This window comes from Rhodamnia argentea, chromosome 6 (assembly GCF_020921035.1).
Source record: "Rhodamnia argentea isolate NSW1041297 chromosome 6, ASM2092103v1, whole genome shotgun sequence".
NCBI lineage: Eukaryota > Viridiplantae > Streptophyta > Magnoliopsida > Myrtales > Myrtaceae > Rhodamnia > Rhodamnia argentea.
Genome location: NC_063155.1, coordinates 9,534,714 through 9,556,991, shown reverse-complemented (window position 1 = coordinate 9,556,991; position 22,278 = coordinate 9,534,714). Strand labels below are relative to the sequence as shown.

The 22,278-nt window shown below is 40.7% G+C and overlaps 4 protein-coding genes and 1 pseudogene across 5 annotated transcripts; 3 read left to right on the top strand and 2 right to left on the bottom strand.

Annotated features, from left to right (window-relative positions):
- The first annotated feature begins 1,524 nt into the window (after positions 1 to 1,524).
- LOC115741599 (probable metal-nicotianamine transporter YSL7) lies at positions 1,525 to 2,509 on the top strand. Its single transcript, XM_048280638.1, has 3 exons — positions 1,525 to 1,939; positions 2,059 to 2,222; positions 2,459 to 2,509. The coding sequence occupies exons 1-3, from the start codon at positions 1,525 to 1,527 to the stop codon at positions 2,507 to 2,509; spliced, it is 630 nt and encodes a 209-aa protein (XP_048136595.1).
- An 836-nt stretch (positions 2,510 to 3,345) lies between these two features.
- Positions 3,346 to 4,840, top strand: LOC125315483 (probable metal-nicotianamine transporter YSL11). Its single transcript, XM_048280637.1, has 2 exons — positions 3,346 to 3,588; positions 3,731 to 4,840. Exons 1-2 carry the CDS (start codon positions 3,442 to 3,444, stop codon positions 4,838 to 4,840), a joined length of 1,257 nt encoding a protein of 418 aa, XP_048136594.1. The 5' UTR covers positions 3,346 to 3,441.
- Positions 4,841 to 5,264: 424 nt separating this feature from the next.
- Positions 5,265 to 10,841, top strand: LOC115741570. The gene is made up of 5 exons (XM_030675545.2): positions 5,265 to 7,258; positions 7,957 to 8,961; positions 9,148 to 9,373; positions 9,755 to 9,897; positions 10,281 to 10,841. Exons 1-5 carry the CDS (start codon positions 5,690 to 5,692, stop codon positions 10,611 to 10,613), a joined length of 3,276 nt encoding a protein of 1,091 aa, XP_030531405.1. The 5' UTR covers positions 5,265 to 5,689; the 3' UTR covers positions 10,614 to 10,841.
- An 809-nt stretch (positions 10,842 to 11,650) lies between these two features.
- LOC115741573 lies at positions 11,651 to 15,351 on the bottom strand. 2 transcript variants are annotated; one of them, XM_030675551.2, is made up of 9 exons: positions 14,832 to 15,351; positions 13,917 to 14,783; positions 13,447 to 13,480; positions 13,101 to 13,319; positions 12,769 to 12,858; positions 12,574 to 12,639; positions 12,401 to 12,492; positions 12,257 to 12,304; positions 11,651 to 12,079 (listed from the first exon to the last, which is right to left on the bottom strand). In XM_030675551.2, the coding sequence occupies exons 2-9, from the start codon at positions 14,285 to 14,287 to the stop codon at positions 11,962 to 11,964; spliced, it is 1,038 nt and encodes a 345-aa protein (XP_030531411.1). In that variant the 5' UTR covers positions 14,288 to 14,783; positions 14,832 to 15,351; the 3' UTR covers positions 11,651 to 11,961. The 2 variants fall into 2 exon arrangements, with proteins under 2 accessions (XP_030531411.1, XP_048136570.1); XM_048280613.1 differs by having other exon boundaries at positions 13,917 to 15,351.
- A 3,817-nt stretch (positions 15,352 to 19,168) lies between these two features.
- On the bottom strand, positions 19,169 to 20,352 carry LOC125315482 (annotated as a pseudogene).
- Between the last annotated feature and the right edge of the window lie 1,926 nt (positions 20,353 to 22,278).

Genomic DNA, 22,278 nt, shown 5'->3' with positions numbered 1-22,278 from the left:
GTGTTCTTATTTAGGTCATTTTTTTTAGCAAAACTTATATAGATAGTTGAGAGTACGGAAAATTTCAAATAAAGTCGCGGAGTGCTCTCATTTTCTCAAATAAGGGCATGAAATGGATATTATTTTAACTAAGAGCCTGAAGTGGCATAGCAGTTTCAACTTTCAAATAGGGGCCTGAAGTGGTCATGTAGTCTCACAAAAGGGCCTCATCTCAATGGCATTTTGGTCATTTATTTTATTAATTTTTTTCTTTGTTGTTTCCTTTTTTCTGTTTTTATAAAAATTACAAAAGTTAAAAGTTAAAAAAATACCCCCCGGCTTGTACTCTTTTTTTTTAGACACAAAACAAGGAAAAAAGTAAAGAAAAAAAATTAAAATGTAAATGACAAAAATGCCCTTGAGGTCAAGCCCCTTTTTTTAGACTACTACGTGGCCATTTCAAGCCCTTATTTGAGAAAACAAGGGCACTTCAAGGCTCAAGCCCTTATCTGAGAAAATGGGGACGCTTCTGACACTTTTTTGGAACTTTTTCTTGAAAGTAGAATTCGTTTATGCATAAGCGATTATTTAAAACCTTTATAATCTAAGTATGTGCGATAAGGCAATATAAATCTTTTTTAATCTAATTATATACAGATGTTACAAAGCAAAGGGAATCTATACATGCATGAACAGTATATGCATAAGAATCAAAGATGTGATGAAGTATTGAAGTGGCCATTAAAAGCAAATAGAATGGTAAAGCTAGCGTGAACGTGTCGGTATAAATATATATATTTTGAGAATTCATTTGTTAGAAACATATAATTCTGCACATACAGCAGCAACGGATTGATGCAGGTTCAGGATTTCATGTCATTTTGAGACAAGTGATCCAGCTCCAGCTTGAATCAATTGCGGTATATTACCCGGCTCTATCGAACTTGGATTCCGACAATGTGAAGCGAACCATCACAAATCCATTCTTCGAAAGGGATGATCGGACAATAGTTCGAGAACTACGGTCAAGGAAAACAATTTCTTGATTTGAACCAAGAACATTTGGTTGATGTGTCGAGTGCCTATGCAATGCAGCAAAGGCGAAAACCGCTGTCAGAGTTCAACAGATTTCGAGTTCAGATCTTTCTATAGCTCTGCACTTGTTCGAATTTTGCTATTTCTTGTGGAAATTTTTACTAGAAGCAATCCCAACAGGAAAACAATAAACGTGTGAAAATGTAAGATTTCAGTTTCTTGCCTTGTAATTTCGGGCTGTCCGATGTTATAACAAGCATTGGAGCTATGCGTCAATTTCCCAGCGCAGGCAGTCTTCACATAACCAAAGAAACAGCCTTTAACAAATTCTAACAGCATTCAGTTTTTCTTCTGTTTCCAATGTCCAAGGAACACGAGAGACTCAACATCACCCAACCACATGACCTCTTTGCCTAATTTCCTTGTTCTTGTCCTCTTCAGAAAACTCCCTTTCCCTCTGTACAAACAGAAGGCCTCTGCGATTATTCGCCTTGATCTGTAATTTAGATGATGAAGGTGACCGAGGCCGGTGAAAAGATCGACCTCAACCAAAAAGATTGGCCTCTGAATTATAATAAGCTGAAGGAAGAGAACGGGAATGAAGAGAAACCACGCGAATTGCATTCTGTAGAGTTCTTGTTCAAAGACAAGGAGATCCCGCCATGGCAAAGCCAACTCACATTGAGAGCTGTAGTTGTGAGTTGCGCAATGGGAGCTTTCTTAACCATTTTCGTCGTCAAGATGGACCTGATGTTCGGGGTAATCCCTCCAGTGAACCTCTTTGCTGGATTCTTAGGCTTCCTCCTCATAAAGACATGGACAAAGTTAGTGAGCGCAGCTGGCTTCGTGGGTCAGCAATTCACGAGGCAAGAGAATGCCGTCATTCAAATATGCGTTAACGCGGCCATCAGCACTGCTTATAATGGTGAGATCTCTATTAGCAGCAAGAATCATGTCATTAGAAATCTGTCTGGATGTTCTCTTTTAAGAGCCTTGAGAAATCAAAAGGTTGTATAGTTACACAGGGTCTACTCCTGTGAACAGGAGGCTTTGCAAGCTATCTTATTGCCATGAGTGACACTGTCGCGAAGCAATTCCCCGAACCATTCAATGCTGATGACATCAAGAATCCCAGCTTCGGGTGGATGACAGTGCTTCTTTTGCTCTCTAGTACTGCCGGCCTACTCACTATATTGCCTTTTCGAAAGGTGAGCACATATGCTCGAATTGCTGATTAAAATGCCTCAGACATTTTCGTTGATTACAAAGTTCGAGCTCATACATACTGCATTTTAAGGGTTGTATTGGAATCAGGTGGATGCCCTGATTAAAATGGACATCCTTATTATCATATAAGAACACTCAACACCACCTACACAATAAACAAAAATTCATATGGAGACTTCTAAGTATACACATTGTGGTGACCTTCTCTACTCAACAGGTGGAGACCTACTCTCTCACAATGCTCACACAAGTTGGCAAGTTAGCTTGACAACTTGTTGGTTGATTTTTCTTGAGAAAAATCTCAAGATGGCAACTACTGAAAGAGGAAAATCTGGGAATAGGAGAGAGAGAGAGCGGCGGTGCTTCTCACATTGAGATTACTCATTGAAAATAAATTAGTGCTTGTGCGTGTGATGTCTCTCTGAATTTTCGCTTAAATAAAGCAATAAACTATTATCCCAATGTCGTAGAAGATTCACCGTGTGATATCAGTACGAAAATTTGCTTACTTTTTGAGTTTTCGGTATCCAGTTTATGATCATTGACAAGAAGTTGACATTCCCAACCGGATCTGCATCAGCTAATTTCATAAACAGCTTCCACGCTCCTCGGAGTGGCAAATTGAATGGCAGGTTATTTCTTTCTTCCCTTTCCTTCTTCCCTTTCCTTCTTCCCCATTTTTTCTTGTGGTTTTCGAAAAGACTGTGGGAGTATCAACTACTAACACGATGTTTCTCAATCTGTGAACAGGAGGCAGACCAAAAAACTGAATAGGTTCTTCACAATTAGCTTCCTTTGGAGCATATTTCAATGGCTATACAGTGGAGGTGACTCATGTGGATTCACATATTTCCCCACTTTTGGACTCAAAGCATTTGAAAGGAGGTATGGGTTCATAAGTATTCGTCATTCGAGCAATCACTCTGTACCGAAACCTAAATGGAGCACTCTCTTTCTAAAGGGATAGAAACGGAAACATCAAAGAGTGTATACTATTGCTAATGACCAAAAATAGATACATTGGTCGGACCAGATGTGCTTTGGTCGACATGAAAGTTCTTGTGGAAATGAGAGAGGTGATGACTGAGGACTAATATGGGCCTGCAGCACTAGCAAGTAACTAACTGCGAGCTTTTCCTTGTTTCTGGTGATCAAAACAGCTTCTATTTCGACTTCTATTCAGCATATATCGGCATTGGAATGATATGCCCCTTCGTCATAACCTATTCACAAATGCTCGGGGCAATCCTCTCGTCGGGTATATTGTGGCCTTACATAGAGACCAAGAGTGGTGACTGGTATCCTGCAGACGCTCCCACAGCTCTAAGCGGTACTCAAGCTTATAAAGTAATGACCCTGATTGATAATTCAAATTCCAGTTGCCTGCTTGTTGGCATTTTGTGCGAAAAAATAATAACCAAGTAATCTGCGAAATCTTTGGTTTTGTCTTCCTCAATTTGACGGTTTAAATTTTGATTATGTCATGCAGCTCTTCATTGGCCTCTCCATCATAATCGGTGAAGGAGCTTATAACCTTGTAAAGATCATTGTTATTGGGTTGATCAAGCATAAGAACAATGAAAATTCTTCTGCTTTGCCTGTGGAGAACCCCTTCCGTGGGAAAAACCCTGTCCCCTATGATGAAGAGGTTAGAAACAAGTCCTTCCTCAAGGACCAAATTCCAAAGAAAGTGGGAATCGTCGGCTATGTCTGCTATTTCGCAATTACTATGACATCCGTAGCAGTATTCCCATTCATCTTCCCTAGTCTCAAATGGCACCACGTGCTGACCCTGTACCTGATATCCCCCTTGTTAGGATTCTGCAGAGCCTACGTGACCGGTTTGTCCGACATGTCGATATCAATGTTTTATAGGAAGCCGGTCATCTTAACCTTCGGTTTCTGGGCTGGAAAGTCCAGCGGCAGCATCCTAGTCGCGCTCGCCGCTTGTGGGATACTCCTGCATTTCGTGGAGGCAGCTTCCAATATGATGGAGTCCTTCAAACTAGGGTACAAGACACTTTCCTCCCCCAAATCCCTATTCTTGAGCCAACTGATTGGGACTTTAGTGGGCTGTTTTGTCTCTCCATGCATCTTCTTGTACATCAAGAACCACCACCCAGTTGGGTTTGGAACATCAGATTCCGTGTTTTCAGCTTCCTGGGCCATCAGCGATAGAGCTGACGCCATGGATGCAGCAAACGGGTTCTCGACACTGCCAAAGCATTGCCTCAGCCTTTCTCTGGCGTTCTTTGTTGCGGCCATTCTAGTCAGCATGGTCAGAGACTCGATGCCGAAGAAGTGGAAGAGCTTGATACCGATCCCCATGGTGTTTGCCGTGCCGTTCTACGTCGGAGCATATCTCAGCATTGACATGTCTGTCGGGTACTTGATTTTCTACCTTTGGAGGAGGAAGAACAAGGCCCAAGCCGAGGGGTTTGCTCCTTTCGTCGGGTCCGCACTGATGTTTGGGGACGGACTGTGGTTGTTTCCTAGTACAGTACTCAGTATGAAGAACATAGTTGCACCAATGTGCATGAGATTCCTGTCCAAGGAGATGAGCGCTCAAGTTGAAACTTGCCTCAGCAGTGGTTCTTGATTTTCCTTCTTGTCTCTTCTTGCAACAATGTGCGAAGCTACCGATTGTCTTCCACTTAATACTTGTGGAGAAGTCTGCATGTAGTTAATTTGCTTTGTACTCTCCCAGTGTCAATCAGATCAAGGGTACAGTTCCATTTTCTAGAAAGCCTCTTGTATTCCCGGCCCTTTGCGCGGGATTTATTTTTGGATTTATTTTCGTGTTTTTCGATAAAAATGAAGAGGAATTTCAACCCATGAAACATTTCTATACTACCGTTACTACGTACTTAAAGACATTAAAAGGCATAAAAATGAGTTCCTATGATGATGTAATAAAACGGAACTCTAACCTGGTCGATGCTAAATTGTCAGCATTGCCTCTTAGGGAAATGGAGAGTCTGATTGGCAAAGCACGGTTGCTGAATTCATAAGCGAGAGGGGCGGAGAGATAGTGATGTAGCGATTGACCTGTAGCAAGTGTTTGAAATCTTGGAGCGATGTTGACTTGTTCTCTCGCTCGTGCGTGATTGTGATTCTTAAGGTTCTTATGAGCTTTTAAAGGATCACGAGATCCTACTCGTCTTCGTCCCTCGTTGACCACCCCTTGCGTTCATTCTTGATTAACCATGCCCACGCAAAATCGCAGCTTCTTGAAAGAAAAATCCCGACTTTACCCAAATCGCATTCCAAAAACCCTAATTGACGGGATTAACTCCTACCCAGTGGGGGGGCAGTGTCCATGGGATTGATGTAGATCGCACGTGAGACGCGAGACGATCGGATTCGCGGGTTCGGGTCGATTCTTGTTTTGTTTCTTCCTGTCGCGGAGCGGAGGTGCGTTCAAGATTTCATTTCTTGGATCTGTCAAATGATAAATGGGGAGGGGGGTGGCGAGGAGTCCTCCGGAGTCGCCTCTCCCGATCCGTTCGATGCTCGGAACTCGAAGGGGGATGGCGATCGTGACGGCGATGGCGCTTCGCCGCAGTCCCAGTACTCGTCCTGTGGGGAATCTGAGTTGGAGCGGTACTGCAGCGCGAACTCGGTCATGGGGACGCCCAGCTTGTGCAGCTCTGTGAATTACACCGATTGTTTGGAGTCTGAGTTTGGGTCTTTCAGAAGCTCGGGGGTTGGAGATGATGGTGGTTTGGAGGGTTTTAGCTTGGGAGGGAGGCCTGACAGGAATTTTGGGGAGAGGAGACCTGAGTCTAGTGTTCTTGGGTTTTGTAAAGATGAAGTCTTTAAAAATGAGATGAAGTTAAGCGACAGTGCAATTGGGGTGGATTCACGCGATAGCGAGGTGTTTGAGAGTACTACACCTCATGGATTGAGGTCAACTACAGTTTCCGACAATTCAGGTGAAGGTGGTTCTGAGGGTGGTCGAGTTGGAAATGCTTCTGATCATGGTTTTACTAGTGGGTTGAGTTCTGGACACAATTTTCTTATGGATAGAGGAGAGTGGGGGAGGGAGGATGAAGAAGGATCAAGCATGTGTTGCCTCTCAGAAGACGAGGATTCGATGTATGACGGCGGTTCAGATGATGAGCGAAGGAAGGATCTTTCTTACTTAAAGAAAGCACGGCATATTCAGAATCGGGAAACAATGTATGGGGATGTGAATCCACTGGTTATGAACTCCTCTGTTGCCTTTGGTTCAGATGACTGGGATGATTTTGTTGAAGAAGCTGGCGAACCTTCAGTTGGTTCATTGATGTTGGATATGGTGAATGGGCAGAGACAACTTAGTCACAAGAGTGGGTGCGACGTTTCAGATGTTGGGCAAATGGCACAAGAAGATGTGGCAGACTTCCCCACAGCCAGTGAAGAACTTCAAGGTGCTTCTCAAGATGTTAAAGGCACCCTTGACCAATCTTTGGCTCTGTTTTCCTCTGTGCAATCATGGGATTCGGAGCATGTCCAAATGAAGGATGGTGCCTTGCTCGCTGATGGAGCGCTAGCCTTTATTAGGTCGACAGGAAGCCTAGAAGGTTTTTCCACGGCCAAAATCGGTTCTCATAATGTCTGTGATTCATATCAAAACAATGACAGGGACATTGGTATCGCCAGCAATCAAGTCACTGTATTTGATGAATCAGAAGAGTATCTGAACGGTTGTTCCATCACCAACGTCTTTGAAGTGGATCCAGACCCAATAGTAGAGAGAGTTCATTTAGAACTAGAAGGAGGTCTCGGCTCTATGGAGTTTAGCCAGGCGAAAGAGCGTAGTAGCACTGAGCTCATTAGCTATAGTGATGGTCAATATTTGGAGGTGAAAGAGCCTGAGCTTTTTGATGGGAAACTGGACCCACTTTCTGAACCAAAAGTGGATCATTTTCATGAGAATCCATCCTCATTGACTTTGGAAACTGAAGATATCTTTGAATCAAAGGGTTTCATGAACTCAGAAGATCTCATGCAAGACCAAACTTCACAGGCTAAGGTCAGCTGAGTTCTTTTGCTATTTGTGTTCAGCACTTGCAACTAATTTAGGTGATTTGTTCGTGTATAATAGTTTTTGATAGGTTGGTTTTCTTTTGCTATGAATAGTTGCTAAGGCGTGAAAGTTTTCTTTTTCTAAATAAATTGGCACCGCAGAAGACACAAGGTGCAGAGTCATATGAATTTTACTTGTTAAAATCCAGGAGATTGACTGGAAGAGACTAATTTTAGCCAGGAAGAAATAGTTTTGCAATAGGTTGCAGAATGGTAGTGAAGCTTCTGCGTCCCCAATGTTAGTGTGTTGTACCGTCCTTTGAGGTAGAGGCTTCTCTATCTTGAGAGCTCTTGTACAACTGTCCTTCCTAATTTAATGGGAAGTGAGCAAGTGACATGATCTGTTTGTGTCTTCTTTTTTGTTTTTTTTCGATGACATCAGAATATTGGTAGACCTCCTGCACTTGAAGTTCCAACATGTGCTCCACTTGAAGCTTTTCTTTGTATTTGAAGCTATGTTTTCACTAGCTATTACATGCCCCTGAAATTGTTGATGCCTTGCATGTCTGTGGACTGCACTGCATGGTTTGATGCTAAACGAGCTACTAATTTTTTATTGTTTCTTTATGCACCATGTTTATAGTAGTGTGACTCCTGTTGACTTTATGTCTTTGTTCTTCTATTGATGTCATTTTGCAATTTCAGACAGAGACAGTTGAACTGCATGAGTTCATTGATGATGTTATTCACGATATGGAAGAAATTCTACTTGATTCTGCCGAGTCTCCTGGATCCAAGTTTCCAGTTCTCACTCAGGATAAGAAGACTTCTCCACCGCAGTTGACTCTACCCTCAAGAGATGGTGGGTTGACTGCTTCCACCTCTGGCAATGATGATTTTGACACATTTAAGCACAAAGTGATGAGAATCGATGGGGCTGAAGTGATTGGGGCAAGGCAGAAGAAGGGGGATGTCTCAATCAGTGAAAGACTGGTTGGCGTGAAGGAATATACGGTGTACCGAATAAAGGTGTGGGGTGGCGAGGATTTTTGGGAAGTTGAAAGGCGATACCGTGATTTTTTAACCCTCTACCGTCGGTTGAAAGACATATTTGCTGACCAAGGCTGGATTCTTCCTTCTTGCTGGTCCTCGATAGACAAAGAATCCAGCAATTTCTTTGGAAGTGCCTCTCCTGATGTTGTTGCAGAGAGAAGTGTTATAATTCAAGAGTGTCTACGCTCTATTCTCCACTCCAGATATTTCTTTGGCTGCCATAAGGCACTCGCATGGTTTTTGTCTCCTTTAGATTCACATCCAGGATCTCCTGAATCAAATAGACTGGTTCATCAGTCTTCATTTGATTCTAGAGGGACAAATGCAGAAATCGCATCTCCTTTAGGGAAGACAATTTCACTCATTCTTGAAATTCGTCCACACAAATCAATAAAACAGATGCTAGAAGCTCAGCATTATTATTGCTCTGGATGCCACAGACATTTTGATGACAGCAAGAATCTAATGACAGACTTTGTGCAGTCATTAGGCTGGGGTAGGCCTCGGCGATGTGAATACACGGGTCAGTTGTACTGTTCTTCCTGCCATACAAATGAGGCTGCGGTCTTACCTGCAAGAGTGTTGCACAATTGGGATTTTGCAGAGTATCCAGTTTGTCAATTGGCCAAGTCATATCTGGACTCGATTAATGACCAAGTAAGCAAAGTTGTTTTTTTAAACCTTCAGCATCTTATGCTGCATTGCGCCAATATCTACCTCATTTCTGCGAACTGGATTCTTCTGTGTTAGGACAGAAATACCTGCTGTGGTCAATAGATACCATCCGTCTTTCGTAGAGGTGCGTGCATTTTTTCCGCTAATGTCTTGTATTTTCTTTTCCAGCCCATGCTTTGTGTCAGTGCGGTAAACCCTTTTCTCTTCTCAAAGGTTCCAGCCCTTCTCCATGTCATGGGTCTTAGGAAAAAGATAGGATCTATGCTGCCTTGTGTTCGCTGCCCATTTCGGAGGTCCATCAACAGAGGACTTGGGTCACGCAGATATCTTCTGGAGAGCAATGATTTTTTTGCCCTAAGAGATCTGATCGATCTTTCTAAAGGGGCATTTGCAGGTTACCTTCTAATTAGTAACCTCTTTTGTTGCAGATGGTTTAGTCTCATGTGATTTGGGTTTCTCTCAAAGATTTATGCCTGAAGATGGCTGTCAATATACTTCTATATTCTAAGTGAAAGTTCATGCTCTTGGAGTAGTATCTTGTGTGTTGGATCTGTTGCTGGGCATTGCATGCTTTCACATTAGATTTTTCCTTTATGAAGCTATGGATATCTTGTAATCACAGTACACATACAATTGATCATGTTAACAGTTGAATGGCTTTAATTTGTGTCTAGTCTGTTGCTGTTGAATGGGTAAGCGTAACATATGTCTGGTGGCCAGTAAGTCATGTCCACGTGGTTTTAAGTATAAATGAGGTTAATCTGATGGATTGCAGCTCTCCCGGTGATGCTGGAAACTGTCTCAAGGAAGATCCTGGAGCATATTACAGAGCAGTGCCTCATATGTTGTGATGTTGGACTCCCCTGTGGCGCCAGACAAGCCTGCAACGACCCTTCCTCACTCATTTTTCCTTTCCAGGTAGGCACTGAGAAACTTTGGTTTTGCATTCACCTCGGAAGACCAAAAATATGCATAGCTTCATGTCACCGTGTGGTCGATGAATAAGCAGACATCAATGGATCTTGATGAGGCTGATTGAAGTGGACATTGTACATGTAAAATACAAACACAGAAAATGCAGAATTGATTTTTTGAAAGTGAAATAGATATTCAATGTTCTACTAGGAATTTCCTGATATGTCGGTGAAAGCTGGCTAATCCTAGGTTTTGACAATTGACCGTTAATAGGATGCTGCGCGTCATCAGTGATGCCCTCATGTAATGAGCAATGCATTGATTGCTATGTTTTGCTGACTTCTTCATGACCTTAATCAGGAAGATTTTTTTCTCTTTCAAAACAGGAAGACGAGGTTGAAAAGTGTAAATCTTGTGAACAATTGTACCACAAGCAATGCTTCAAAAAGCTTGGGACATGCCCATGTCGGTCACAACTGGAGTTGTACGAGTCTCTAGAATCCTTTAAGACGGGAAGTGACAATGCTAGTGATGAGATGAATACAGCTCTAGTTTTGCCAAGAAGTAGATCAGGTTCTGTACATACTTCTGGTCTACTTTCTGGACTTTTCTCTAAGGCCAAATCTGGTAAGTCGAATGACCATAGAGGAGGAGGAGGAGGAGGAGGAGGAGGAGGCAATGTTATTCTAATGGGTTCTCTCCCGAGCACTTCTCTGTAATTCCTGTAATTATGTTGCAACCTAACAGGATCTATTTTTTGCCTTCTTTACCTGATGGACTTAAAAATCTTGTTTTGCTGCTCTTGGTATGAATTGAATAATTGGAGCAGGGGAAACAGTTATCCACATATTAGGTTGGGGAATTCGAGATTTGATTTTTTTTTTCTTTTTGGGATTGTAGTTGTGACATAAACCGACAACCATCAGCCATGTATCAATTGTATTGATAGATACATCCTTATTTTTGCAATCTTTTCAGGTTATCCTTCTTGTTCTTTGCTGTTTATCCTGATGATTCATTTAATGAGACCCTCAATTGAGGAAGTGCTTCTCTTTAGGCACTCTCTGCGTTGAAACATATTAAAGCTATAGTTGAAATCCAATTAAGGAAAAACTGCAAACGCTCCAGTAGTGTTCGAGGATGACTCTCTGTTATCTTTTCCTTTTTAATGGCTAAGGATCCTCCTGAGACGGTTATTTCGCGATTCACTCTCATCCGGTCCAAATTGGGCATGAACGGTTGTGATTGCGGCATTGATCGGCTTGGCGTGATATATGATGTGAAGCGAAAGTGCAAAATGAACAACTTCTCTTTTATGGGGTCCTGGCCGACCTTTGGAAAAGGATTAAAGTAGCTGATGTTGGTGAAAGCAATAGGGGTTGTCCTAAAGCAGGGGAGTGTTCTTATTTCTCTCTCTTGATGATTGATGATTCTTTGCCTCACCCCGAATCAGCCAGCAGTTGTAAAGTGAACATCTGTCCTCATTCTTTGCCGACTTTGACCATTTCCTTTTATGACAAGTTATGCCCCACCTGCTGCAAATTGTTTGAAATTGTAGCCCATGGTCTTGTTCTGCAGGTGTGGATTATGCCTTTCTAAGTACATTCACCATGTTCGACCGAAAAAAAGAAGAAGTACAATCACCATGAACAAAGTTATGGTTGTCTAAGGTGAGATGGGATTATCAGATCATCACCTTCTAAAAGAGATTCATCATGGTAAAGGTGACAAAACAGAGTTCATTATCTCAGGGAAGTTATGAAAGGATATGAACTAGACCAGCCCAAGAAAAGTCAACATTTCAGTAATGAATTTTCTGTGAACATGTATATACTTACAGGTATGTCACATATTAAGAAGTGGCAGCATTGGATTTTCTGTGAACAAATAAACCCAAAAATTGTATGTTGCATGGTTTATATCCTGTGAAACTTTATCAGGACCTTGAACAATCTGCAACTCCTGTGGATGTCTTAAGTTCCCTTGTACAGTATAAACTTCAATGAAGAAAGTATAGGGCCTCGGACACGGCGGTCTTCGTGAGCATTTGTGCCTTCATTTTGAAGATCACTTTGGACACTGATAGGACTGAGGGAACCATCTCGACAAGAGAGAGTGCTTTAACTTGATCACCAGAGCGAATATACCATAGCATGGAAAGTGCATCAGTGCAACTGAAACATACCTTCAAGTTCCACATAAACCAGATAAAAGTCAGTTTGCTAGCTTATGATCAATGCAGAATGCTACAGTCACTTCAGAGTTGAGATAGAACAGTTTGCGCGATCAGTCGGATCCTCAACCAAGTCATGCTCATGACTTTTGAATCACTAGGGGCAAGAGGATGGGCAAGAGTACATACCATAGCGGGGCATATGAAGATGACAAGTCGAGAAATGGATATGGCCACCTGTTCATTGACCATGTGAGTTCGCTGTTAGGAAAACAAGATACCAAGAACATTTTTTCTTCTGATTTGTCAGTACGAACTATGAGAATGACTTACCAAATGTTGATGAGGAAATGGAGAATCCACTGGAAAATTACGTAAGTGATCGTCCACATGAAGAAGTATCCAATACGAAACAAAGGAAAACGCTGCAACCAAAAGGCCAGAGTTAGAAGTTGGTTTATATTACGTTCGGAAGTGCGAGAAGCGGCTAGGATGTTAGGTCTTACCAAGCAGTTCAAAGCCGTGTCTCCGATTAGTAAAACGACATTAATTGTATGCATATTTATGTCCAACTGCAAGCAGAAAAATCACTTTCAGTACGAAGGAAGCTGATGATATGCAGAAGTGAATTCGAAAAAGAGAAAGAAGGCTTATAAGGATGTGTATCAACTTTTGGACTTGAGGGAGTATTTTATGCTCACAATGCTCAGACTATAATTGTTGAGTGCAAGAAATGGGACAATTATGAACCAGAAGACGCAATCTGTGAGCACAACGGCACCTGCATTCATCTGCGATGAGGAGGAAGAAGCAGTGTAAGTTTAACCAAGATTCAGTACATGAAATGGCCACATACATCATCCTTTGTGAACATCGACGATCTTTATGACTGTTAAGTTTGTGCCTGAAGGAGCTCCGTTACGTTCTTTAGATTCAGTAGCATCATAAAAAGACGAGGACTATATCGTTGGTTGCAAAGACCATGTAGAATATTGTAAATGCTACTATTGAAATGAAACCATGAGGGATTCACCTGGAACATTATTTGAAATAGATAACCCCAAATGTTCGCTCTTTTACGGGCACTGTGCTGGAGTGAGTTCTTGGCCGCGATTATCGTGTGAGAATTGTCCCTTGGTTCTGAAGCAGCATAGGTTCCTTGCTCTGAATCAACCTCCACATTGTCGACCTTCTCGCCAGCAGCTCTATTGTTATACTCATAGCATCCATAAAAGGACAGCAGCGATCCAAGCTACATATGGTGGGTGAAAATCATGTCAGAGTCCTAAAATATCGTATCGTCAGCCCAGACTCAATAAGAAACTTGTGTTAGAAAACAGTGATCTGAGAATGGCTATGCACAGAGAGTGACAACATACCCCGAAATAGATGGTGATCAGCGTAGAACTCCACCTGTTAAACATTGAAAACGGGTCCTCAGTCTCTGTAAATTGACCTCCAAAATACTTGCTCACGTAAAATTTCTTAGACACAAACAGAACTACGAAGAACTGATCCAAGAACATATTCCAATATCAGGAAATGAACAGCATTTGTGCAGATAGAGGGAATCTGCATAAAGTACTACTCTGGTTCATTTATTATATTCTGCTGTTTCTAACCTTCAATTAGCGGCAACTCATAAAAGTTTTATTTCTGTGGACATTTTGCCTATGAACAGGCCTCTCATAGTCGAGGAATGGCTTGAATTGTGCAGACTTGAGTTTCCATGTAAGGAAATTTAGTATTGGCAAGGAAAACCAATGAACAACATTAAAAAAAAAAAAAAAAGAACACGGATATTACTGCCCGCAGCTGAACATGGTTGATTGGCAAGAAGATGACTTACTGGGTATAGTAGTAAAATATGCTACCACCTCCATCGAGAAAAGAAGTGACGATGAGCATTATCAGGAGCACGATGAAAGCCACCACTCGGAAAGCTAGTAACCAAGCAGGGTGAACTCCTTTAAGACATGGGCTCCAAGTTTCATCGTCATACAAAGTTCCCGCAGTTTCTCGTTCTGTATCTCTATCACGGCGATTCGCTCTGCCGAAATCTTCATGTCTCCATATGAGAGCCAGGGCAAAGATCATAGAGACGGAGACCCAAAGAGCACAGAGCAAGACCCTCCAGTTCAGCCAGTAACTTGCAGAGGTTGTGTTGCCATTAACGTATGGCTTGTAAGAGTTATCAGTAGATGCTGTTAGAAAACTCATCTTCTCCAAACTGTTCACTTGCTCAAGAGTTTGCGGAAATAGTCGGTTTTCGTTCCTAGATTACAGGGAAAGCAAATGTATAGCAATTTGGGATGACTGAGAGCGGATCCTCGGAAAGAAAAATGAAAGAATGATTTCTGGGTCTGAACAAATTGGTCTGAAAGACCGAAGAGGAAGGAATGAACAAATGAAACACCCTACAAGAGCTTGACAGGACGATAAGAACTCCACCAGAGTGAAAATCCTTTTCAAAGAAAAACCTGAAATTTAAACCAGAAAGCCAAATGATTCTCAGAAAATGGAGAATTTAGCAGCTGATGTGTAACACACTCGTCAGTCATCACAACATCAGACTGTGGAATAAAGTTGCATAGGGATGTAAGCTTCAAAGCCACAGCAATAACTCAAAGTTGCATCAATACCCCCAAAAATTCCTACGGGCTCAGAAGAGTTCAATAGCTATATATGCTCTGGCTCCGGAGCAAAGCAGTTAGACCTTGCGAAGGTACGGCGTGGTCGAAGGAGCCAAAGACAATAATGTCACCACCAATTCCCAGTTTGCGTACACCAGCATGAGCAGACCTCAAGAAGATACAACAGTTCAGAGAGGACTTGAATTGCCACGATCAATTTGGCCTCATCGGTGCCCCACGACTGGGATATATTCTTAACTTTAGGTGGGGTTTTTTGCACAGATCTGAACCCCAAATGTGGTTGCGGTGTTCAAGCCACAGTTTTGAAAAAGCACAAATGTATCCTAACTAAAGGGGCAAAAAAAAAAAAAACTCAGGATCTTTCCAAGAGAAGGCAACAGCTTGTGGTGGCGTGTATGAGGAGATGCTCTGTTTTTCCATAAAGGAAACGCCCCCCCCCAAAAAAAAAAAAGTTTGTGGGCTTTAAATGTTAAGCAGAGATGCTTTGCTTGTTTGTTCTGGAGGGAAACCCAGTAAAGCCGAGAGAGAGAGAGAGAGAGAGAGAGAGAGAGAGGATAAAAGGAGGGCGTTTTGCTTTGAGAACAAGCTTCTTCTTTTTTCTGCTTGCTGATTTCAATTACATAACTCACAAGCAAACAGACCAGACAGGCTCCTCTGTAGTCACAATCTCACATGCCCATGGACATAAATCCAAATTCTTTTGAAGACATTCGTGCCTTGTCACCTGCTTCGGTGGATTTTCCAGACCCTTTCAAGCCTCTCAAGATCTTGATATTGCAAACTCTGACAGGGCAGGGAGGGACCAATCACTATTTTACGCAGACTTCGCGTTGGAATGCGCGCAGATTCTTGTCCGAACACAAATAAGAATGATTCTCGTGTGTCCTAAGCCATCCATGAAAGAATATATATAGAGAGAGAGAGACACACACACACACACAAAAGCTTACAGGAATTAAACAACTAAAATAAAAAAATATCACAGAAAGTGGAAGGAGGCATAAAAAAGATTGGCTTGATGTTTTCATGATTGATCAATCAGGGTAAGCTAGGGAAAAGCCCCGTGTTTTGGAGTCTTGCAGGAAGGTGTCATGGATGGGGTCCCTAAGGATGCGCAAGATTACGCTTTTGAAAGTAAATTTATACTGTAAAAATATTTTTGGAGTAGAAATCCGTATGATAATACAATTTATGAAGCAGAAATCATTTCTGCATGGTCCCCAAATGTTTGCTCTTTTACGACCACCGCCCGTTGCCTCCGACCTTTGCTCGCCGCCGACCGCTGCCAACCAACGCCGCTGCTGTGTCACCATCTCCAACTGCTGGAGTCAATATTTTTTTTAAATTTTTAAAAAGTAAATAATATTTTTAATAATAAAAATTATTTTTTAAAGGAATTTAAAAAAATTAAAAATGAAGTAGAAATTTTTCGGCTGCCGATAATAATTCCTCATAGAAGATTTTGTGTTAATAAAATTTCAAAAGTAGAAATTTTCAACTGTTTCTAAATGAATTTTTCTGATCAAAAATCAACTTATGGAGTAGAAGTAGAAAAATCAACTTCTGCTTCTGAATATAAGTGGAAAAATTAACTTCTGGCCAAAAGCCAATTCTAAATCAGAAGTGTTGACATGTGCGTCCTTAGGGACAAAGTGTCGAACACATAGTCGTCGTGGTTGCTTTTAGTTGAAGCATTTGTCATGGTCGTTTGAGTACGCTTTTTTTTGGGGTGGGGCGGGGGGTTGTTGGTTGTGGTTTTGGGCCTCTCTCTTGTCACCTGGATTAGGTCGGTCACACAACCACAGCTCCTACATGCAGATTTTGCCTGCATCAATTCTTTTCTCGATAAAAAAAACAGGGGAGAAAGATGCCAGAAGCGTCGAAAGCTGGGTATGATATTTCACTTTAGTACAAAAAATTTCCCTAGTTCATTTAAGTGCCAAATTGAAACAAAAAAAAAAAAAAAGATCTCTTAAGTGCGCTTTCGATGGGAAATTCCGACAAAAAGAAATACGTGACATTTGTAATTAAAATTTTTAGGTGACATGGTATTTTGATTTATTTTTATTTTTCAAGTGACATGTCAATAAATACATGGCATTTGCCATTATCTTTTTTTTCTTCTTCTTTTTTCTTACAATCTTCCCCTGGTCGGTCCCTAGATCGGCCGCCAGTCCTACCTCCGGCCGGTCGGTGGCTAGAGGACGAAGGGAGGAAAAAAAGAAAAGAAAAGAAAAAACAAAAATAAAGGCTGGGGAAATGCATAAAATGGCATTGTTTTATGTCTTAGATGCTGACTGGGCCTCCGGCGAGCCACGTGGGCTTCATATGTTAATAAAAAAAGGTCAAGTCAGATTTCCAGCCAGGCAGATTGAAGGTGGCACTTAAATGATCGTTTTTGTTTTTAATTTGACACTTAAGATGCTATACACAACTTTTAATACTTTTGATGTTTTTCTCCAAAAAGAAAACGGAAAGGCACGATCCGTAAAATCAGATGCAGTAGTGGTGATATAATCCTAGAGACTGCACCCCAAAGTGGGTTCTTGATATCTTGTCGTAAAGGATGCAAGAAGAAGCAGGAAAATAAGATTGTGCATCAATTTGTTCAAAATTTTGGAAAATTCTTCACATTTTTTGGGCACCCTTACCTTGTAAAGAGTAAAATTCTTGAATTTGCTTACTAAACAGAGCTCTTCTTGAGTTAATTAAACTGGGCTGCTTCTGGGAACTAGCAGAGTGGGTCCTCTCCTCATAACAGAGTGACAGAGCATGTTCCCCCTGAACTCCACGACAGAATTCCACTTCACTGTTGTGACGACAGAAACGACACAGCAAAAGCTCGGAACTCTCTCTTCTTCCCTCTTTTACTTTTTGTTCTCTGTTTTTCGTTCTCCTCTATAAATCCTGAACGTGACTTACAAGAAAGGCCCCACTTAGGAATCTTGGTAAGTGGCAAAAAAAATAAATAAATAATAATAATGAAAAAAAGAAATCTTGTGATCGTTAAATGGGGAGTTCTAGATCTTGCACGTGCTCTGTTTCTTGTGTGAGTTGCTCTGTATTATGGGATCTCTCAAGGTTATGTTTCTTGCGTGAGTTGGTCATGAGTTTGAGATTTGACAGCAAGCGTGGGAGAAGGAAAAGGGCATGGCTGTTATCCCAAAGATCGTGACAAACGTGGGTACCAAGCAAAAGCCCAGCAATTATGTACAATCTACGAAAATTGCTTGTAAACCCCTCTTGAAACCTTGAAAAAAGATTGATAGTCTCATTCATTTTCATTGCCATTTTCTAGATTTCGTAATGTGAATTGAGTCCAATAAAGAATTGGCAAAAGTGGGAAAAGAATTATCGATATGCAAGCTGCTGCAAACGGTGTTGAAGCTTGAAACCGTTTGAGATGATAGGTGGGTTGAGATCCGGTTACAAGGCCCTAGGAAACAAATATGTACTAAATACCGACTCTTGTAGAATCTGCGCCGTGAACTTTTGCTGAATTGTCAGCCTAAAGTAATCCGCACTTTCAAAAATAGAATGTTTTTCATGACCCATTTTTTTCTTTCTTTGGAAAGGTTTAAAAAAAATTATTTTTTCTTTTAAAAAAAGATTGATCAAAGTATTATCTCTATTAATTTAGAAGATGATGATATTATGAATCCGGATAAATTTACATATAGAAAATATTTAATTCTTTTAGTTTTGGTCTTAGTTCTAACTGCGTTAAAGAAAGTTTTCAAAATTTGTATTCGATCTTCCGAATGAATTCTCCTTTTTACGGTTTCTAGAAATGAAAATAAAGAATTTTTTTTTTCTGTTAATAATGAATTTCTATCACATGTATCTATTTGTTCTTCCAATTTTTCTTGATCGCCAGTAAAAAGTATACAATGAATCTTATTTATCCAACCTATCTCGATGTAATTTTTATGAAATTTTTTTTCGGTTTAGGATTGGGGATGAAAAAATAAAATTGACCCTTACACGACAGGGCCCATTCAAAAAAGGATCATATATTTTCAGCAAGTATTCTTTTTTCTTTTATCATTATACAATCTAGTTCTTTTTTGGAGTACATCTAGAGTATTGAGTCCTTTATTTAGAGTTTCCATTCGATTTCGAAATTCTTTGGTCAAGTTGTTCTTGTTTTGTTTATTCATATAAATCCAATGATCATACAATTTATCGGAGAGTAGTTTTTCTCTAGTCAGCAAATAATTTTTTTTTTTCGTATCGTTTCCAAGAAAGTTGATAAACCGAGGCTAGGTAAAAGACATTCTTTCTTTTCCATTGTTTCGACATGTATAAAAAAAATATTGTGACATTTCATATCTTTTGGCATTTTCAAATTGATTTTTTTTGTATAACGGAATGGACGATTCTATCGTTCATAGTCGAAAAGAAGAGTCGCAACAGGTTTTCAAACCATAATAAAACTTATTCTTCTTCAAATATTTTGTAACTTCAGATTTTCTTTATTTTTATTCCTATCCATATAAGAAGCTTTATAAACTTGGCTATCTTTATAGAATGTCTCTTGAAAGTTGAATTCATCCATTGTTTTTTTCTTTCCATTCACTCGGATCTCTTCCCTTTCATCAATTTCGTCTGGATCCTCCTTTTCTTCCAAAAAAAAGGGAAGGAAAGGATCTTCTTCGATGGATCCCTCTTGTTCCTGTTTCGTCCCCTTCGTTTCGAAAGTTGTTTCTATTTTTACATCTGTTTCTTCCTCGCTTTTCCTCTTTTCTTCCTTTTATGAGGTTTCTTTGAAATTTTTAGTAACAATGGGTGACGGTATTCTACCTAAATAGTAAACACATGTAATTAATAAGAGAATACTAAAGATCCAAACCACATAATTTCTCAATTTTGACACAAGGTACTTATTCAATTGAATAGAATTCTTTTGCTATATCCAGACTAATACCAATTCAACCCATTTCATGAAAAAAATGTGACCAATTAACCAACCAACAAAACTACTTGTTACAAATAACATCTTGCTATTGCATCGAAACACATAAATGTTAACTATTCTGGCTAACATTGAACTTGGTAAAATGAAATGGTTGAATAATTGAAAAGTGAGATTATTCAAGAATACACATTGAATGTTAAGATTACGTATTGAATTTCCGGTAGTAGATCCATGGTAAAAAATGTGTTTGTGATTGTTCCAGAAGAAATGAAATAAAAGATACAGTAGAGCTAGGACCTTTATTGTATGAGATCTACCCAATGCTAGATGCAGAGGCGCATAATAGATCGATATGAACATCATGAGCTATCTCGCAATAAAACCCGTTGTTGCTGATACCTTCTTCTCGGTTCCTCCTCCTCCTCCTCCTCCTTCTTCTTCCATAACCCGAGCTCGGAGAAGGTAGACATAAGAGTGCCCTATGGAAAATGTGGTCAGAAATCATAAGAGAGTCCGATCATAACAACCAAATTTATTATCTTCATGCAAAATGATACTGGATTACTTAGTAGAAAAAATTTATTCCATAGTCCTGGGGTGGGGCTATTTACAACTAGCCGATTAAGAATTCTCGGATGTACGAGTACTAGTAAGTGCATCAAAGATGCGATTATCGATTTTCCCGAGTGGCCACAATTACCGCGAGCAACCATATTAATGACGAGGAATGCATTTTTGCTACGCTACTAATATTTTGACTTGCTCTGCTATTTTGATCAAGCTTGGCTAAGGAAGAGTTACGGGGCATAAAACAAAATAAAATAGGACGGGGCATGCTATATTTCATTTTTCAACCCTTAATGAGAAATAATAATTAGAAAGAAAAAAGGAAGGCCATTTAATTTCGATAAAAGACCTACACACAAGTTCCACAGCCTTGGGTCCGTTATCCCGATTATGATTTTCCTACCTACATAGGGAAAGGTCCTTCCCCTTTTGGGCCGGTCGTGGGCGAAGAGAGATTCGAACCCTCGACATCGTGGTTCATAACCACGTGCTCTAATTCTCTAAGCTACAAGCCCCACCCCATCTCCACTAGATCTGTTTCCGGAAGTACACTAAAAAAAAAATGAACCTTTCCTCTCCCCAGCTATTTCGGGTTAAGAAGATGTGAAAGCGCCTTTCTCTTTATAATAAGGGTGTGTTCCGAGGTATAAAGTGGGAGAGAAGGGATTTCAGAATTGTGGGTTTTGAATAAAACGACCTTTTCCTTTTTTTTTTCTTTTTTAATAGATATGAAAAAGTAGTAATAAAAATGAGAGATGTTACGCTAGGCTGAGAAAATAAGTAAAAAAGTTCCCGATTGAAAATTGAAAATTCAGCCCAAAATACTTGTAATCCGGCATGGGCTACATGAGCCCCCAACAGTTTACCGGATAAATTGACAAATCGTGCATTCCCGTCCCACCAAACACAACCTGTGATTTATTGGTCACGACCAGCTAAAGTTAAAGTTCCATTGAAAATCGTTTCCATAGGGTAGAACCTCCTCGGGGAATATAAGATTTTCATAAGGCTGATCTTGAGCCGCCATCCAAACACGACGACCTTTTGAAAAGGCCGTGGCTGTTTTCCCAAAGATTGTGACAAACGTGGGTACCAAGCAAAAGCCCAGCAATTATGTACAAGCCACGAAAATTGCTTGGAAACCCCTCCTGAAACCCTGAAAAAGATTGGCAGTCTCACTCATTTTCATTGGCATTTTCTGAATTTCGTAAAGTGAATTAAGTCCGGCAAATAATTGGCGAAAAATGGGAAAAGAATTATTGATGTGCAAGCGGCTGCAAACCGTATCGAAGCTTGAAACCATTTGGGACGATGTGTAGTGATCCTGTTATGGCCCTATGAAACAAATTTGTACTTAATACCGACTCTTGTTGAATCTGCAAGGTGAACTCTTGCTGTATTGTCAGCCTAAAGAAATCGGCCTCTTTCAAGGTGAATCCTGCTGAGTTTCTCAAAGCTTAACATGACGAAGATCGATCGAACACGGAGAGTATGTACGTGACAGGAGAGGAAGGTGGAGAGCCATACGAGCGGAGTGGCACGCATAGGAGCTAAAATTGTACGGAGAGACCAGTAGAGTTTGCGACTCGCATGCTTCCGTAGTCTCTGTCTCGCGTGTTTCTCCACCGCATCCAACAAGCAAGAGACTATGCAACGATGCTGCTGCTTTGTCCATTTCGTTCTCGGTTCCGGCGATTCACTTCTCCGTCATCCCTCAGCAGCGTTTTGGCCACTGATTTCTCACACAATTAGCAAACTTTCAAGGTGAAAACCCTAAACTCTAAAACCGAAGAGTGAACTGCTTACAATGGAATTCAATTTAATAGCAACAATACAGGCTGCAAAAGCACAGATTAGTCCTGAAATTCATTGCTCATCAATAACATCAGGATGAGCTGCAGAGAATCAAGTATTGATGCAGTTTCCATCTCTTGCTATTCCCATTTAGACATTTGTCATGTGTGTAAAAAGATCAGTGAAGGGTGTCTGGATGCTTGTTCGTCCTGACCGCACTGATGATCGAAGGCGTTAAATCGGTCCGGGAACAGGAAGACATGTCTTCAAATGCCCAG

Coding starts and splice junctions, on each gene's coding strand:
- LOC115741573 (XM_048280613.1), bottom strand. CDS start 14,287: ATGAGTTTTCTAACAGCATCTACTGATAACTCTTACAAGCCATACGTT. Junction 12,640..12,768: donor ACAATTATAGTCTGAGCATT/GTGAGCATAAAA, acceptor TTCTGCTTGCAG/TTGGACATAAATATGCATAC. Junction 12,305..12,400: donor CATTTCCTCATCAACATTTG/GTAAGTCATTCT, acceptor GTCAATGAACAG/GTGGCCATATCCATTTCTCG.
- LOC115741570 (XM_030675545.2), top strand. CDS start 5,690: ATGATAAATGGGGAGGGGGGTGGCGAGGAGTCCTCCGGAGTCGCCTCT. Junction 9,374..9,754: donor TTCTAAAGGGGCATTTGCAG/GTTACCTTCTAA, acceptor GATGGATTGCAG/CTCTCCCGGTGATGCTGGAA. Junction 9,898..10,280: donor CACTCATTTTTCCTTTCCAG/GTAGGCACTGAG, acceptor CTTTCAAAACAG/GAAGACGAGGTTGAAAAGTG.
- LOC125315483 (XM_048280637.1), top strand. CDS start 3,442: ATGATATGCCCCTTCGTCATAACCTATTCACAAATGCTCGGGGCAATC. Junction 3,589..3,730: donor GCGGTACTCAAGCTTATAAA/GTAATGACCCTG, acceptor TATGTCATGCAG/CTCTTCATTGGCCTCTCCAT.
- LOC115741599 (XM_048280638.1), top strand. CDS start 1,525: ATGAAGGTGACCGAGGCCGGTGAAAAGATCGACCTCAACCAAAAAGAT. Junction 1,940..2,058: donor CATCAGCACTGCTTATAATG/GTGAGATCTCTA, acceptor TCCTGTGAACAG/GAGGCTTTGCAAGCTATCTT. Junction 2,223..2,458: donor CTATATTGCCTTTTCGAAAG/GTGAGCACATAT, acceptor TCTACTCAACAG/GTGGAGACCTACTCTCTCAC.